The sequence below is a fragment of the Gossypium hirsutum genome, chromosome D03 (genome assembly GCF_007990345.1).
Source record: "Gossypium hirsutum isolate 1008001.06 chromosome D03, Gossypium_hirsutum_v2.1, whole genome shotgun sequence".
Classification (NCBI taxonomy): domain Eukaryota; kingdom Viridiplantae; phylum Streptophyta; class Magnoliopsida; order Malvales; family Malvaceae; genus Gossypium; species Gossypium hirsutum.
In genome coordinates, this window is record NC_053439.1 from 52692963 (window position 1) to 52710803 (window position 17841).

Consider the following 17841-nt stretch of genomic DNA (forward strand, 5'->3'; position numbering starts at 1 on the left):
AAGCAAATTTTTATGCTCCGAATCGGTAAGTTAAATTGGATGATATCTCGTACTCGATTCCGGAGACGGTCTTGGGAAAGGGGTGTTACATGTTCTCTAGCAACCTTAATCAACCACAAATCAACTAATGCAACCACAACAAAAATAAATAGAGACACCGATATTTTTACGTGGAAAACCCCTCTAAATTAAGGGTAAAAACCACGGGACTTTAGAGTCCGATAAAGAGCTCCACTATCATCAAATGTTCGGCTACAAGATCACAATATCAAGCCTACAACAAGCATTCAACTCCGACAAGGCTAACAATATGTAATCTTTAGCAAAAGAGAGAAAAATGAGAGAACATCACCAAAAAACGCAGCTGCTGAAAAATGGGTATTTCCGACTCTAAAAGACTCGGATGAAAAATTCGACCGTACAAAGTCAAGAACACCTTATCGCCTAGCTGCTGTCCAAAAATCAGCTCAATCGAACCACGGATGGACCTTCGATCGAGGAGTTGATCACTGCTGCACCAAGCTTGAAAAACTGATTTTTCTACTTGAATCTCACTCTCTGTTTCTCTCTGGATGTAATTGAGAATTTTGCTCTCAATTAAGAATGCTGCCCACTCCCACGTTAAAAGGCCAAAAAATTGGCTTTTGACAAAACAAAAAAAGAAGGCAAAACATTGTGGCAGAAAATATGGGTTTTTCCCACATAGTGGGACCCATACCCAACACATATAACATGTAAGCATCCAAAATTAAATATCACATAAGGCTCAAGTTCATGAACATTCAAAATAACACCTATGCGATACGAATCTCATATACATGCCACATAACCAAGTCCGAAACGATTAAAAGACTACCGTTGATGGATATATGCAACATCGACATTAGAGGGCAAGTAAGAACCTTAATCCCTCTTAGAAATGATAAATCAGTATTTTAATTTTTTTGTGAAAACCTATAAAATTATAATTTAATGTTATGATAAAAATTAAATTTTAACCTCTTAAAATATCATAATTCAATTTCAATCTTTAATATAAAACTTTAGGTTCACCAATATTAAATTGTGAATCAAATTTCACCAATAAAAATAAAAATAAACAAATAAATGAACAACAAACACTATATATAAAAATAATATAATAATATATCAAGCTATTAGATTCATGTATGCCAAAATTGAAACAAAAGTAAAAGAAAAATGTAGTTTGAATTTTGGACACCCAAAATGATGCTGACAGTGACCAACAACAATAATACTGAATGAATAAATAATGTACATGCTAACAACACTGACCAATCAAATATACAAATAAATCTATGGAGAGAGAATTAGATAATAGGAATCTCAAGATAATCTAAACTCGAAATGCTCTCTTTATTATTTATTATTTATTATGAGATGAAATCACCCCTCAACTCATGTAGGAAACATGTCACCATAGTACAGAGCTATAGATGCTTAAAAAAAAAAAACAACAAAGTGATGATTCTGGTCGAAGTTATCTTGTGGACACCTCCACTTTCACCTCCTGCAAATTTTAATGGAAAATGGGAAAGAAATTTACGATGAATTAGCACGAGGAAAAGGAAATTCATGCTAATACCAATATATGATCACCTGTTTTTCATATATTTATCCCTAAATTAGATAACCTGATTCAACGTATTGGGTTAGTTTTAAGTCAGATTAATATTATTTTGAGGTTTTAAAAGCTTTAAATAATTTTAAATTTAGATTAATTTTCATCTCAAATTATTTATATTTAAGATAATCGAGTTAAATGAAATTTAAATTGAATCAATTAAATTAGATTCTCATTTCATGTCATAATCGAGTTAAATCAAATTTAAATTGAATCAATTGAATTAGGTTTTCATTTCATGTCAAATAAAAATTTAAAAAATAATGAAATCGTTTATTGAACCAAAAAAAAAAAAGCTTTGTTACCTGGTGATGAGTGGAGCAGCCTTGGGAGAAGTAGCTATAGCAACAAAACATAATCCAACATATAAACAATTAGTTTCTAATCAAAATTATGAAAAATTCAACCATATCTTACAAATAAAAGTTAAAAAGTACAAAGAATGTGAATCAAGAATTGAATAAAAACAAAAGAAAAAAAATAATTAACAAAGACATTTTTTTAAATTTAACAAAATTTTATATTTTATCTTTATACTAAAACATTAAAATTTAAATTATCTTGTTTATGTTATATTGATATAATTGTATGGTTTGTCAATAATAAAATATGGCGAGATAAATAATTGAACTAACATTTTAAATGTTTAAAAGTAAAAATTAAGGTTGAAAAATTAGGTAAAGGTAATTCATTTTTTTCTTCATTGGAACTAATTTGCTGTAAATACAATAAGAACAATATTTAAAAGTTTGATTTTATAGCGTCTCATAATGTAATATTTTGTACAATTGAAAATCGACGTTTTACATCAAATCTAATACTTACCACCAAGCTTTAAACATGTCTCCACGATTTATACCTGCTATCGCCAAGGTTGAGGCCATTTTATTTCCTTTCTTATCTACCATGAAATATACAACACTACCTACCTTCTCAATTTTCCTCTCAATATCCACAAATATTGATTGTAGTGACCAGATCTCATGGGATTCATGCTAATGCCAAATACCAATATTTGAATGTTCATATTTTTATTCTTTACTTCCACCTCTCAATTCAATAGATTAGATTGGTTTTGAGTTAAATCAATTAATTAAAGTCGGATAAATTCCGTTTTAAAAATTTTAAATCACTTTAAATTTGAATTATTTTGGGTTTAATTCACTTTAAATTTTACCCTCTAATTAAACTCATTACAATATTTTTTTTGTTAAATATACACATTTTTTTTTTGCGTCCAAAGAAAAAGAATAAAAAAGTTGCTTCGAAAAAAAATTAAAGATTGCTTTGTTACCTGATGGGGAAGGAGCAGGGGTGAGAGTAGCTGTAGCAAGAACACATAATCAAATCATGGATAATTAGTTTCTCATAAAAAAAATATGAATGATTCAACTATATCTTACTATTTAAAAATAAAAAAAAAAAGATATATATGATGATCCAGCTTTAGCTCAATTCGATTGTTGTTATTTGAAGAATCAAGAGAATGGGAATATAAACGCCTTAAGGAAGTATTAAATTCCTAATTAAAAATTTAGTGATTCTAAATAGGAGGAGGAGGATGGATTTGCAAATTTTGATGAGAACAACCACTGAATTAAGATTTTTAAATATCGGTCCAATTTCTTTGTTTGAATCAATATAGTAGCTGGTTTTCGGTTTTTTTATGAAATAAAAGAAGGTATCAACCCTTATTTTTTCATCCAAACAGAAAAACAAAGAGGTGATGGCTAGAAACACTGACCGGGGATGCAGCCGTTCATCTTATCAGTGACACCGCAGCCACGAGTGATCCTAAGAGCTGCAGGGATGGGGATGTTGATGTTGAAAGAACTAAGCAAAGTAGAGTTATTAATGAGGCTGCAAAGGCAAGTAAGTTCAGTAGCGACGGCTTGTCTGAGAGGGTTACAGCAATCGCCTTTCAGTTGGAGAGTGGCGTTGTTGAAGTAAGGAGCACAAGACATCAAGCTCTGCAAACAAGTCGGATCCGCAGCCGTAAATGTCGCTATCTTCGTCCCCAATATCACAAGGACCGCCATCATCAACATCTTTTGAGCCATTGCGTTTTTCTCAATTACTCTAATTTCAATCTGCCTGTAGATGTTTTTCTTCTTCTGCCCTGCCCTCTCCTGGCTGCACTGCCATTGCTTCTTATATACTAATTTTTATGGAGTCATTTGGTCAGAGTTTAAAACAAGCATTTGGTTCAATACGGACATATTATTTTTTAGAATAGAATAGAAAACAGTGCAAAGAACAAATATGAGCTGAAAAGGAGCGTTGGAGTCTGGAGAAGGTGATAATGATGAATAGATTTAACGGAGGATGGAAGCTTCTTAAATCATCAGAAAATGGTGGGTGTTCCTATCCTCGCTTGGGAAAGTGTGATCATTATTAGTTTATTTTTACAAGTGAAATCATTATTCTTCTTGTTAAATTATTTTATAGTGCTGTAAAAGAATATGAAATAAATTAAAAAAACTTCAACTATTTAAAAATAATTAAAATAAAAGTATGGCATGTTATTTCGTTTGAAATTTAATAATATATTTATTTTTTCAGAAAAAGAATAAACTAGAAAATCTAACTTTCTAGAAAATAAAAAATATATATTTTAAAATAAATACTAATAATGATACAAATAAATTTAAATTTCTATCATTGTGGTCTTCATCTTCTTGGTTCAATTTATCATTGTCGTCACCATCTTAGATCGATACTTGACTTTTGATGGAATTAATTTCTTCATAGTTGGAAATTTCCTAAACAATTATAAAATTATAAACAAAAACAGTAATAGTACTTAGAAAAAAATATAAATTATAATTAAAATTAATAATAACGTACAATTATAATTTAAAATAAATTATAAATATAAATTATATGAAATTTTCACACTAAACAATAGAATGATAGGGGAATAAATTTAAAATAAATCTAGTATAATAAACTAAATAAGGATGATGAAAGAATATCATAATTTAGTCTTCTTATTCATCCACACTTGTTTTTCCTTCCTCGCAACCGATGTGCCACAAGAAGTGGGCACTTCGTTAGGCATTGCGCCTCCAACTTAGATCATGCAATATCTTGAATTATTGAGGTCTTATATGACCAGGAGTACCACAATAATGGTAAATCACCTTACGGGAATGAACAGTCTTCTTGGATAGCTTGAAAAACATTGGCTTAGGTCTTTCACTTACTTCCTTCAAACCAGATGCTTTTACGAAGACTATAGGACTTTCCATTACAGCCTTCCCTATAGTAACAAAGCCTAATCCTCCTTTGATTGGTTCTTTTTTCCTAGCTGCTAAGATCTCATTGAGTTTGCTGCTTCTCGTATTAAACTTTTCAAGCATAAGTTTTGTACCAACAAGTTCCTTCTTCACCTTCACAAAGTTGTCAAGTTCCTCAGCAATGAGTGATTCGTTTGCTTCCACCTGTTTAACCAGCTTTGCATTTTCATCCTTCCAACTGTTTATTTTCCTTAAGCAATTGAGCATTGAAGTCACATACTTGCCCTCATTTTCCTAACATCACTTTATATGTCTTCAAAAACTCCTCATCTAATCCCATATCTAAGTTTCCATCTAAGTTTTCATCATCCACTTTAGCAGTACCAACTGAAAAAGCAACATAATTAGTGTGATGCTCATCCTCTGAATTTGAACTACTAGATGAATCTTCATCACTCCATGTCACAAAGTGTCTTATTTTTTCTTTTTCAAAGTGTTTGAACACTTGGACTAGATATGACCATGACCTTGACACTCGTAGTACTAGACTCCTTTTTTCTCATCTTTCTCAGATTCCTCTTTGATTACCACCCCGTTGGATATTTCTTTAGGAACATTTGTGCTGGCTTCAAACTTCTTTATTCTCCTTGATTGCTTCTTGTTAATGATTTGTTGAAGTTCTGTGTGGCTAAGACAATATGTTCTTGAACTTCTTCAGTTGCACTAATTTGGGAAGTTGGCATTTCCTCACCCACTTGGAAAGTAATACTTCTCTCACCTTTTATCTTGTTGCGTTTGACGTCCTCAAGGTTTATCTCAAAAGTTTGCAAAGAGCCAATAAGTTCATCGATTGCCAAACTTTTAAGATCTTTAGCCTCCATAATAAAAGTGACCTTAATAGAGAATCTCTTAGGAAGATATCTCAACATTTTCCTGACTAGTTTGGTATTTGAATATTCTTCACCCGGAGCAAAGGCTTGGTTTGACAGATCACACAACTTTGCATAGAACTCTTCAATTGTCTGTGATCCTTACATTCTCAAGCTCTAAAATAAGGATGTTGGCATCTACATCTTAGACTGTTTAGCAGTCAAAGGTACCTTCATGAATTGACTTTAAAATGTCCCATGCAGATTTGTTTATAGTGCACTTTGCAATCCTTTTGAATTCCTGCAAGTCTACTCCATAAAAAATAACGTACAAGGCTTTGGAGTTTTCATTAGCAAACTTTTCTTCCTCAACGATCCATTGCACTTTTTTCTTAGCTAGTCTCCCATTCTTTGTGTACATCATAGATGGTTCCCATCCTGTAAGCACCGAATGTGAACAAAAATTTGCTTCATTCCAAACTTGAAGACGTAGTATAATTTGGCAAAGTTCTCCTCAAAATAAAAGAGGATTTCTAAATACATCGAAAGAGAAAAAAGCTTTGATCTAAAAGCGTTCAAGTCTCTTTGAATTTTCTGGCATGTTTTACGACAAATAAAATCTTTCAGCTTCATCATCGTTCTAGTTCGATTGCAAGTTTTGTAGTTTTGATTTCCAACTTACGCTGCTTCAGTATTTTGGTCATATATTGAGCTATAAAACTCTAATTTGCGCCCATAATGTTCCATTTTGAATGGAATGAAAAGCTCTAATTGGACTCATTTCATGGCTTGGATCCAAAAAATGTCAGCAGGAGCCTAAAATAGCCTAGAAGTTCATGATGCAAATTTTGATGCCACGATACCCAACCTGCGTGGAAGGCTCCAAGCTCATTTTCTTCTAAATTTTGATGTCGATTTGAGCTCATCAACAATTGATCTTCAATCATATTGATGCTTTGAAGTGTTAAGCAAATCTTCCCACCATCTTGAAGTTGCAAAGGGTTGAGCAACTTCCTTCACCTCTAGATGCATCAAAGCAGGACAAACTTTCACCTAGTATTCAATACTGCAAAATCCAGGGTGGATTTTCTTTGCTTGCTACAGGCAATCTTGCTATCCTTCGCTACCTTAGTGTCTCATAATCTTGATGGATCGTTTTCGGTATGCATGGAGATTATTAACATTGGTAAGTTTGAAGTGTCTAAAAATAATGGAATATTAAAGTAATAGATTTTCAAAGAGGAAATTTCAAGTCATAATCAAATGACATTACCACCTCCTGAAATAGATGAAAAATCATTTTAATCAATAATGAGGTAAAATTATGATATTCTTTTACAACGCTTATTTAGTTTGTTATACTAAATTTATTTTAAACTCATCTTTATTCACTTTCCCTATTTAATATGAACTTATTATTTTTACTCTATGGTTTTTTAATTACTAAAAATATGCAATTTACAACAATAAGTTCATATTATTTATTATAATTTTTTTAATTGCTTAGGAAATTTGCAACTACGAAGAATCAAGTACATCAGAAATCTAATCAATGTTGATTGAAGATCATGACGAAGATAATAGATTGAGCAAGAAGATCAAGATATAAGATAGAGATGAGAAAGATAGATTGAAGTATGAGATTAAAATAGAAAATTTAAATATATTGTAATATTATTAGTATTAATTTTTTCAATTATATTTTATTTTAAATTTTCTAGAAGTTAGATTTTTTTTAATTTATCTATATATACTTTTATTTTAATTATTTTTAGGAAGTTAATTTTTTTTTAATTTGTCTTTAATTTATTTTATCTTTTTAATACATTTAAATGGTTTAATAATAACAATAATTGGTTCGCATATCATAATAAAGTATTACCCATTTGTTATAATTTAAGAAGTTAGGCTCGACCCTGGAGTAGTTTGGGAGTGCGGTTGCCCATGACCTAGGGTTGGAAAGGATCCAAATAAAAATTTTCTCTCGCTTTTAACGTAGAAAAAGAATCTTCAACTTTTAAAATTTTCTGATTACGCTTTATTACAAATAAAAAAATGGTGCCCTAATTTTTTTTTATTTTATTGCATTACATTTTATAACTTTTTCTTTTTAAAGGAATCCAATTTATTATTTCGGATCCAAAAATATCAAGAAAACAGTGTAAGAAGCTTCCATTCTCAAAAAGAACCATTAAATCTATTCATCATTTTTTTAATATTTTATCACCTTCTCCAAAGTCCAACGAGACTCCTGTTCAATTGCACTGATTATCCAATCTAGATTCAGGGCCTAACATTGTATGTATGTATACATACAGTTCTAAGTCATATTCTTTTTGTTATTATAATAATGAAAATGTCCTCTAAATTAATACTTAATCAGAATAATTGATTTTTTGGTGATGAGTTCTTTTACCTATTCTTCTTTCTTTATTGGTGTTTCTTTGTGCAAGGCACTTCCTAATCAAGGTTCACAGTGTTTGTATTTTAAACATGTTTTTGAATAGATAATTTTTATTCCCCAGAAAAAAATGCATGTAACACTTTGATTTTAAAAACCACGTAATCCAAGTGTATTCGTAAACCCTGGAGTATCATTTAATTATTAATTAAATTTTTGAAAATATTAATTATTAATTAAACCCTGGAGAAAAAAATATTACGTCGGTATTGAGCTAACCAAATACTTGTTTTGAACTCTGTCCAAAACGCTCCACAAAATCAGTATATAAGCAATGGCATAGCAGCCAGGGGAGGGCAGGGAGAAGAAAAACAACACATACACACACAGCGGAATTAGATTAATTGAGAAAAACGCAATGGCTCAAAAGATGTTGATGATGGCGGTTCTTGTGATATTGGGGACGACGATGGCGACCGTTACGGTTGCAAATCCGACTTGTTTGCAGAGCTTGATGTCTTGTGCTCCTTACTTCAACAACACTGATGTCCAACTGCCAGACGATTGCTGTAAACCTCTCCAACAAGCCGTCGCTACTGAACTTATTTGCCTTTGCAGCCTCTTCAACCTGCCTTCTTTGCTTAGTTCTTTTGACATCCCCTACGTTGGAGCTCTTAGGATCGCCAATCAGTGCGGTGTCGTTGATATAATCAGCGACTGCATCAGCGGTCAGTGTTCCTGGCCATCACCTCTTTATTTTCCTGTTTGGATGAAAAAATTTGGTTGATACATTAACCAGCTGCTACATTGGTTCCTACAAAGGGATTCAACCGATATTTCAAATATATATTTTTAAAAAAAATTTATTTAAAAAAAATCTTAATTCAGCAGATGTTCTCATCAAAATTATTAATCTTTTAGTATACAGATTAATTTTTTTTTTAAGTTTCAAAACTCTATCAGTAAGTTCAAACTCATGTTTTCTTGTTTACTGAAATAGCAAAAATAATCTGTTCTTTTTTTAGCTTCCAAATAGTAAGATATGGTTGAATCATTCATAATTTTGATGAGAGACTAATTACTCATGTTTTGATTATGTCTTCTTGCTGCAGCTGCTCCTTCCCCATAAGGTAACAAACCACATCTTTATTTTTTTTTTTTCGCTTAAACTTTTTTATTCTTTTTCTTTGAAGGAAAAAAGGAAAAAAAATTATATATTTAACAAAAGAAGATTGTGATAAATTCTTAATTTCCATAATTATTCATGAGATTAATCGGAGGTTAACTAGAGGTGTTCATGCATCAGGTCGAATCCAACCAAAATTCTAGGCCTGAGAATGGGCCTAAAATTTTGTCCAAACTCGGACCTGGTCGACTCTTATTAATTTTTTATATAATTTTTTTAAAAAAAATAATACATCAAATATAGTAAAAATATTAAAATAAATATTTCCCAACAAATTGAAAAATAAATTAAAAAACTTGATTTGATTTATTCAAATTTAAATTCAATTTAATTTGATTGATCATAAAAGTTAAAACTTGAGCTTGAAAATTATCTAAATTCAAAATGATATTGAACAAAAAACGTAAATGATTCTTTCTTTTTTTTGTGAAGAACGATTCAAACCTTAAATGACTTAAATCCAAAATAATTCATACCCGAGATAATATAAAAATTTTAAAACTGAATTAATTTGATATTAATTGATCTAACTGAAAATCAATCCAATCCAATCCAATCCAATCCAATTGAAAGGTTTAATTTAGATGCAAGTAAGGAATAAAAAAAATTAAAAACAAGTTGAATGTTGGTTTAACTTTTATTTAATTTAAAATTTTTACTTCAAACATTTATCTCATTATAATTTATTATCGAATTATATTAACTTCAAAAGCATATGATTATAACTTAAATAAGAAAATATAAAACTTAATTTTTAGTATAAAAATAAATATCCATATTTATGAAATTACAAAAAAACGACTTTCTTATTATTTTTCTTCTTTTTTATTTATTCAATCTTCTTTCATAATGTTTGTTGTTTTTTGGATTTTTTTAATTGTAAGAAATAGTTTATTTTTTTCATAATTTTTTATCAAAGAGTAATTATTTATATTTTGGATTATGTTTTGTTGCACAGCTACTTCTTCCACATCTGCTCCACCCCTCACCAGGTAGTAAAGCATATCTTTTAACTTTTTTTCATTTGGCATGAACTGAAAACCAAACTCAATTTACTCAATTTGAATTTAATTCAACTTGATTGATGATAAAAATCAATAATTCGATCATACATTGGTATTAGTATAAATCGCCTTTGCCTAGTGTTAATTCATCGTAATTTTCTTCCCCATTTTTCATCTTAAAATTTACAGGAGGTGAAAGCGCAGGTGTTGACAAGATTGCTTTGTCAGGAATCATCACTTTGTTCTTATGTTTAGCATGGATCATTGTGTACTATGGTAACGTATTTCCTACATGAGTTGAAGGGGAATTTCATCTTAGAACAAATAATAAAGACAACATTCAGATGTAGACATTTCGAGTTTAGATTATCTTGAGATTTCTATTGTCTGATTCTCTCTCTATATATTTATTTGTATGCTTGTTTGGTCAATAATATTGTTAGCATATACGTTATTTATTCAATAGGCTTATTATTATTTTTGTCACTGTCAGCATCAATTTGGGTGTCCAAAATTGAAACTACATATTTCTTTGTATTTTTATTTCAATTTTGGCATTCTGATAGATTGATATATATTGTTTGTTCAACTTCACTCTTATTGGTGAAACTTGATTCACAATGTAGTGGTGAATCTAAAGTTTTATATTAAAAATTAAAATTGAATTATATTATTTCAAGAGGTAAAATTTTATTTTTTGTCATAATATTAAATTATAATTTTATAAATTTTCACAAAAAAATTAAAATACTAATTTATCATATTTTAGAGGGGTTAAAGTTGTTACCTACCCTTTAATGCCGATGTTGCATATATGCATCAACTTTGCACATCTAACAACATAATTGCCTTCTAAAGTAAATTTGCATATATGCATCAACTAACTAGCACCAATAAAGTTAAGGGACTTAGGACGTGATCTAATGGGTAAGTCTATTAACTTGGGATTAATTTGTCGACCTGTACTTTTTTTTGTTTATTGCTTTTGTCATCCTTTTAATAGAATTGCCTCTTTTCCTTAAAATCGAAATAAAAAGTATACATTGTTGGGACCTAATGTGGTTAATTGTTTGGATTGCCTAAATTGAATGGAAATTTATGATTGCAATGACCACTACAGCTTGGCACTACGAAATCTGTGTAAACAAAATAGTAAAGAACACAATAGTTTGTTTATGCTGTTCAATTCCTTTACATCTACAAAGCCTATATCTCAGTGAGGAATTCAACTATCTTTGATTCAAAATACAACACGTGAATAACACTTTATTACTCCCTAAGTATACAGATCTCACATTTGTACCTAAAAACTAAAACACTTACATCTAAATTCTCCCTTTGAGAATTAAGACAGTAAACACTAAAAGTTTACACTTCAATGCACGCACACAAAAAGTTCCTTAATGAACAAATAAAGTTCTCTCAAGATGCTCTCATACATACCTATACAATCCTCGTTATATATAAGTTTCTAGGGTTGCTAACATACAAGTGATTGAATACAAACGCAACCCCTTAAAATCAATAGCTGCAAAATAGAAAAAGAAATATAATAACAAAGTCAAATAAATCGTGATTTGATGGAGATTCAATCTTCAAGGTAAACTTCAATTTGATCCGGCACGATTCTCCATGAAATCTAATCGTCATAAAGCAATGGATTAGTTTTTGTTGTTGGGCTTCAATATCTCCAAAATATCAACATAGTTAATATCTCAAATATTTTGACTTAATAAACTTCCAACACGGAAAGTTTTGTTGCACTCCTGTGAGGGTGAATGGTAATGGCCACTACTAAGTACCACTTGGAATGCTTCTCCACAACTTGCCTCAACATATACTTTTAATGCCTTTTCCAAATAATTTCTCAGTTTGATATTTTTCTAAAAGAATCGATATATAAATGTAATATTTTATTACAATTGCATAACCTATAAAAATATATTTGATAAGTTTCAAAAGTAACATATTTTAGCCACATTCTTAATGCATCTTTGGGTGATTATGTGGTGTTAATTGTGAATTATGCAATTCTAATCCTTTAACTTCATGTTTTGAAGTTTAATATAGCATTTAGGAGCAATAGGAGCAAAAAATGAGTGAAAATCAAAACATTAGAGTAATCTGGAAGCTGCACATGGGCAACAGAGTTTCACAGGGCCATACCACACAGCCATGTGAGCCACACAATTGTGTGTCCAAGGTGTGTGGATTTTGGGAACCATGTGCTCTAACAACTAAAAGTTGTGATTTTTAAGTTTTTTGGCACTTTAAAAAGGCATAGGAAAGATGAAGATCGAGTTTGGAATAGTAATTTCAGATTTGAAGCCTGATGGTTATTGGAGGAATCTTTTATTTGTGAGGTTAAGTTTTTGTGGGAGAATTCTTCAGGGGAATTGCCACAGAGACTGGAGAGACTTAAAGAAGGTCTGAAGGATTGGGCTAGGAGAATTCAATTCAACAGGAAAAGATCTAAAAGAGTTCTGACAGAAAAGTTTGAAGAGTTGTTTGTGGCTGAAAGGGATGATAAGACTCTAGCTGAATTGATTGATACAAAAATTAGTTTAAATTTTGAGATTGAAAAAGACGAATGTTTTGGGAACAGAGGGCTAGAATAAATTGGCTGAAGTTTGGAGATAAAAATACAAAATTCTTCCAGAGTCAAGCTTCACAACGGAAGAAGAGGAATTTTATTCGCAAATTAAAGAATGAAGAAGGGGACGAGATGGTGTTTTTTCAGGATATTGAGGTTACGGGACGGGCTTACTTTCAAAATCTATTTTCAGCAGATAGAATGGGGAATTTTGATCATATATTATCAGGGATTGAGCGGTGTATTCATGAGGAAGATAATCAAAGACTTACAGCTCCATATTCCAGGGAAGAAGTTACAGAAGTAGTCTTTGACATGGGCCCAACAAAGGCACCAGGGGAGGATGGCTTTCCAGCAGCTTTTTACCATAAATGTTGGCAAATAGTGGGAGAGGATGTAATTTCTTATTGTCTTCGAATGATGAACGGTGAAATGGAGATTAGTCAAATTAATTATACAAATATAGTGCTTATTCCCAAAGTTGAGAGCCCATTAAATATGTCGCAGTTTAGGCCGATCAGTCTATGCAATGTTCTTCACAAAATTTTAGCAAAAGTAATTGCTAATAGGCTCCGGTTAGTTATTGAGAAATGTATTGATGAAGCCCAAAGCGCTTTTGTGCCAGGGAGATTGATATCAGACAATGTATTGTTAGCCTATGAGGTACTGCACAAGATAAAACAGAAGAAACTGGGGAAAAAAGGTTTTATGGCTGTGAAACTTGATATGAGTAAAACTTACGATAGGGTTGAATAGAGTTTTATTGAAGAAATCATGGTCAAGATGGGGTTTGACCTTAACTGGGTGAAGGCCATTATGAAATGCGTATCCTCAGTTTCCTACTCAGTAATCATTAACGGGCTTAGAGGAGTGAATTTTTCGCCAACCAAAGGTCTTAGACAAGGAGACCCGCTAAGTCCGTTTTTATTTCTTTTGTGTGGAGAGGGCTTGTCGAGTCTATTAAGATTGGCAATGAAGAGAGGTATTTCAAAAGGTATCAAGATTAGCAGGAATGGACCACAGGTCTCCCATTTACTATTTGTTGATGATTGCATATTATTTGGGGAGGCAACAAGGAAATGTGCTATCATTTTTAAGGAAATTCTAGAAGAATATAAATCCTGTTCGGGGCAAAGCGTAAATTTTGAAAAATCATCAGTATTTTTTAGCAAAAACACTGGAAGAGGACAGAAGTCAAGTTGTCAACTTATTGAGGGTTCGTAGGTCGAACGATCCAGAAAGATACTTGGGGTTGCCAAATATGGTGGGCCGAAAAAAGAAGGAAGCTTTTCAGAATCTGAAGGATCGTTTCAAGAAAAGTATTGATCGCTGGAGTATCAGGTTTTTATCTCAAGGAGGCAAATAAGTTTTCATTAAGGCCATACTTCAGGCTATTCCTACCTATTCAATGGCATGTTTTTTATTACCCAGAGCTTTATGTAAAGAATTTGAGAGTATTGTCGCTAAATTTTGGTGGCAAAAAGGAAAAGGCAATAGAGGGATTCATTGGTGAATAATCTATGTTCTTTAAAGGAATGTGGAGGTTTAGGTTTTCGAGATTTTAGCCAATTCAATATTGCGTTACTAGCTAAACAAGGATGGCGTCTCATTAATTTTCCAGATTCATTATTAGCCAGAGTTCTTAAAGCAAAATATTTTCCGTTTTCTAGTTTCTTAAAGCAGAATTGGGAACTTTACCTTCTTATACCTGGAAGAGTATATGGGCAGCGAAAGGTCTTCTCCAAAAAGGGTTGAGTTGGAGGGTGGGCAGAGGGGATAGAATCTCCATTTGGGAAGATAGCTGGATTCAGGGGGTCGACAAAATTGGTGCACAAAATAGAACAGACAGAGGTGAATTAAAGTTAGTTTCGGATCTTATCAATTTAACTAGCAGGAAATGGAGAAGGGATGTGATCAATAGTACGTTCCAAGAGGAAATTGCTAGGAAAATTCTTCAGACTCCCTTAGCAGAGTTTGAACATGAGGACTTTCAGGTGTGGAAGGGGGAGCTTTCTGGCGAGTTTTCTGTCCGCAATGCCTATAAACTATTACAAGATGCTAATCGGGTCCCTAATGATTATTTATTACAGACCGAATTAAAAGAATTTTACAAGAAACTTTGGAGCTTATAGTTGCCCTCAAAAATTACATTTACAATCTGGCGAATTTCATGGGATTTTATTCCTAATTTTGCTAATCTTAGATACAGGAAGGTTACTGTCAATGATAGATGTCCTTGATGCTGTTCGGCGGTTGAAGAAAGTGTCCATGTTTGTCACGAATGCCCACAATTGAAGTTTGGCAACAGTTAAATCTTTCATGGGTTATGAATTATGCGAATCAAAATATATGGGAATGGCTTACCTGGGTCTTCAAGAGAAGCGACAACGGTCAGTGTCTACTTTTCTGCTACGCTCTATGGATGTTATGGTCCTCCAGAAATCAATTAGTACACGAGAGAAGAAATACAACAGGTAGAGATTTAGCACATAATATTCAAAGACATATGGCAGAATTGAAGGTTTAAAAAACTTGAAAAAGAGCGAAAGTATAAACAGAAGTCATAAAACACAAGAAGGCATACCGAGTACGAGAATCTATTTTGATGCAGCGTTCGACAGTAGAACTTTCAGTTCAGCGACAGGTTTGGTAGGGTGGGATTTGAGGGGAAACTTAATGGTGTTAAAGACGGTTATCCACAGAGATGTCCCTTCACCTTTTGCAGCAGAGGCTTATGCGTGTCTGGAAGGTGCAAAATTAGGGAGTTCACTTAGAATCCAATCAGTCAGACTCATGGGGGATTCAAAATCAGTTATAAAAAAATGTCAAGCATCTTCTACAGACAAGTCAGTTATCGGTGCCATTATCAGCGATATTCAGAAGAAGAAAGCAGATTTTCAAGAAGTTATTTTTCAGTTTATTCACAGATCGGAGAACACATATGCCCATAGATTAGCAAAGACCGCGCTCGAGAAAGAAGAAGATACTTATCTGATGGGAGAAGATCTGGAAGGTCACGCCTTCGCCTCGGCAAAAACTTGGCTTAAAGAACCAGATTGAAGGAGAAATGTGCAGATGAGTAATTGAAAGTAGATAGCAAAATGAAAGTTTAAAAAGATTTTGGGGATAGCTATCGACAAGATGTTCTGGAGCATTGGAAATGACTAGTCATCAGAATTTATGGCTTCCAAACGTTTCTTGATTTGACTGGGATGGTTTTTATTTATCTTATTTTATTTATCTTATTTTATTTTTGTTTACGTCCTTCCATTTTCTGGAGAGTTTGTTGCTGGATTGGCCTTTAGGTTGTTTCTCTATTTTTTTTTTTTTTTTGCTTTTTCAGGTCTTGTTTTTTCGATTTCATTTGGATTGGGCTTTATTAGGTCTGATTTTTGTTTATTTTTATTCTATTTTTTTCAATTTAATAAAATCCCTGTCTTTATTTCAAAAAAAAGGCATAAATGATAAAATAAAGAAGGGAGGAAGGGAGTTGTCATAAAATAGCACGAAAATTACTCAAAGGTATAAATGATTTGTAGGGCTTCAGTTTTTTTTTTTAATTCTTTTCATATTTTGTATTTTTTTTTTACAGTGAAATCTCATTTTGCCTATGTTTTTTTTATCATCTTTTGAGTTTTTTCACATAAAATTTGCGTGTTCGATCTTCTCAATTTAATTGTATTTACTTGTTTGTTACATATATGGGTTAATTCCCTACTATCAGGTCTTAGAGGTACAATCGGGTTTTTGAAAGTTTTCGTAATTCTATTAGTCCACTAACAGATTGTTAACATGGTATTTTTTTACTTTTGGCTAAAGCTAGAGACCACTCTATAGTTAGTTCAGAACACTTTTTTAGTTTATTTACCTCCGACCCATCCTGATTTTCATTAATAGTAGTATCACCAGCCTCTGTTAAACCAGCTAGTAAATCAAAACTTGATATGATAGATTCCCCTTTTTCCCTTCTTTCTTTACTGCTAGTGTCCTTAGTATTTCTCCTTGTTTTTCTTTCTACCACCATCCCCTTACCATAATTTTCGGTGGCAACTAGCGCATCCACATTGGACTCTATTGTCTTCTTCTTCACCACTTGGTCCCCTTCTGGTCTAACAGCATCCAACATATTTCCTTCAGATCATCTACTCAAAAGTGATCCGTACTCAACTCTTTGAATGGAGTTATCAATACAAATTTTAGATACCAGTGGAACATTTAAATCATGGCTAATAGTCATTCCTGCAAATTTGTCGCTCGTTGTAATATTTGTATTATAGTAAATCGTCACAATATCTTCGACTGTATCCCCTATGGCTTTTAGAATGCTTCTTTGTTATACATAGCTTGATAGTTTTGGCAATCTGAAGCATAATTTTTGGTTTATTTTCCTCCTGGAATCCAATGATGGTTGTGGTGGTCGGTGAAGGGAGGGTGGCCGGTGATGTTAGGATAGTAGATGGGTTCATCGAAAAGGATAGGGTCATGATCATGATTTTTCCTTACCATTTTAGATTCTCTCTTCTTAAAGAGGACTCAAATGTTGATTATGCTATCATTGAAATCTTTATGTTGCAAATAAATGAATAAATAAAGTGTTTAAGAGTAACCATAAAGAGGTCACTAGCTTTAACCAAAAGTAAAAAAGAATGTCACGTGAGCAATCCGTTAGTTGATGTTTTTATGCACAGGCGGCATCAAAGAGTCAACAATAATATATTTTAATTTTAATTTTTTTGAAAACTTATAAATTTATAATTTAATATTATAATAAAAATTATATTTTAATCTTATGAATAATTATAATTCAATTCTAATTCTGAAAATTTAACCTCACCTATGTCTGACTGTGAATCAAGTTTCATCAATAAGCAAAAAGTGAACAAATAAGTCAACAATGAAGAATA

The 17841-nt window shown here is 32.0% G+C and overlaps 2 protein-coding genes and 2 long non-coding RNA genes across 4 annotated transcripts; 2 read left to right on the forward strand and 2 right to left on the reverse strand.

Moving 5' to 3' along the window:
• Nucleotides 1–1353: 1353 nt before the first annotated feature.
• On the reverse strand, nucleotides 1354–3784 carry LOC107918814 (non-specific lipid transfer protein GPI-anchored 7). The gene is made up of 4 exons (XM_016848400.2): nucleotides 3390–3784; nucleotides 2940–2969; nucleotides 1951–1984; nucleotides 1354–1531 (listed from the first exon to the last, which is right to left on the reverse strand). Exons 1-4 carry the CDS (start codon nucleotides 3703–3705, stop codon nucleotides 1525–1527), a joined length of 387 nt encoding a protein of 128 aa, XP_016703889.1. The 5' UTR covers nucleotides 3706–3784; the 3' UTR covers nucleotides 1354–1524.
• A 4788-nt stretch (nucleotides 3785–8572) lies between these two features.
• Nucleotides 8573–9283, forward strand: LOC107919155 (non-specific lipid transfer protein GPI-anchored 9). The gene is made up of 2 exons (XM_016848675.1): nucleotides 8573–8882; nucleotides 9267–9283. Exons 1-2 carry the CDS (start codon nucleotides 8573–8575, stop codon nucleotides 9281–9283), a joined length of 327 nt encoding a protein of 108 aa, XP_016704164.1.
• A 1010-nt stretch (nucleotides 9284–10293) lies between these two features.
• On the forward strand, nucleotides 10294–10802 carry LOC107918924 (uncharacterized). The gene is made up of 2 exons (XR_001690302.2): nucleotides 10294–10332; nucleotides 10534–10802. It is a non-coding gene; the product is annotated as an uncharacterized lncRNA (long non-coding RNA).
• A 755-nt stretch (nucleotides 10803–11557) lies between these two features.
• Nucleotides 11558–16202, reverse strand: LOC107918586 (uncharacterized). The gene is made up of 3 exons (XR_001690165.2): nucleotides 14862–16202; nucleotides 14636–14738; nucleotides 11558–11983 (listed from the first exon to the last, which is right to left on the reverse strand). It is a non-coding gene; the product is annotated as an uncharacterized lncRNA (long non-coding RNA).
• Between the last annotated feature and the right edge of the window lie 1639 nt (nucleotides 16203–17841).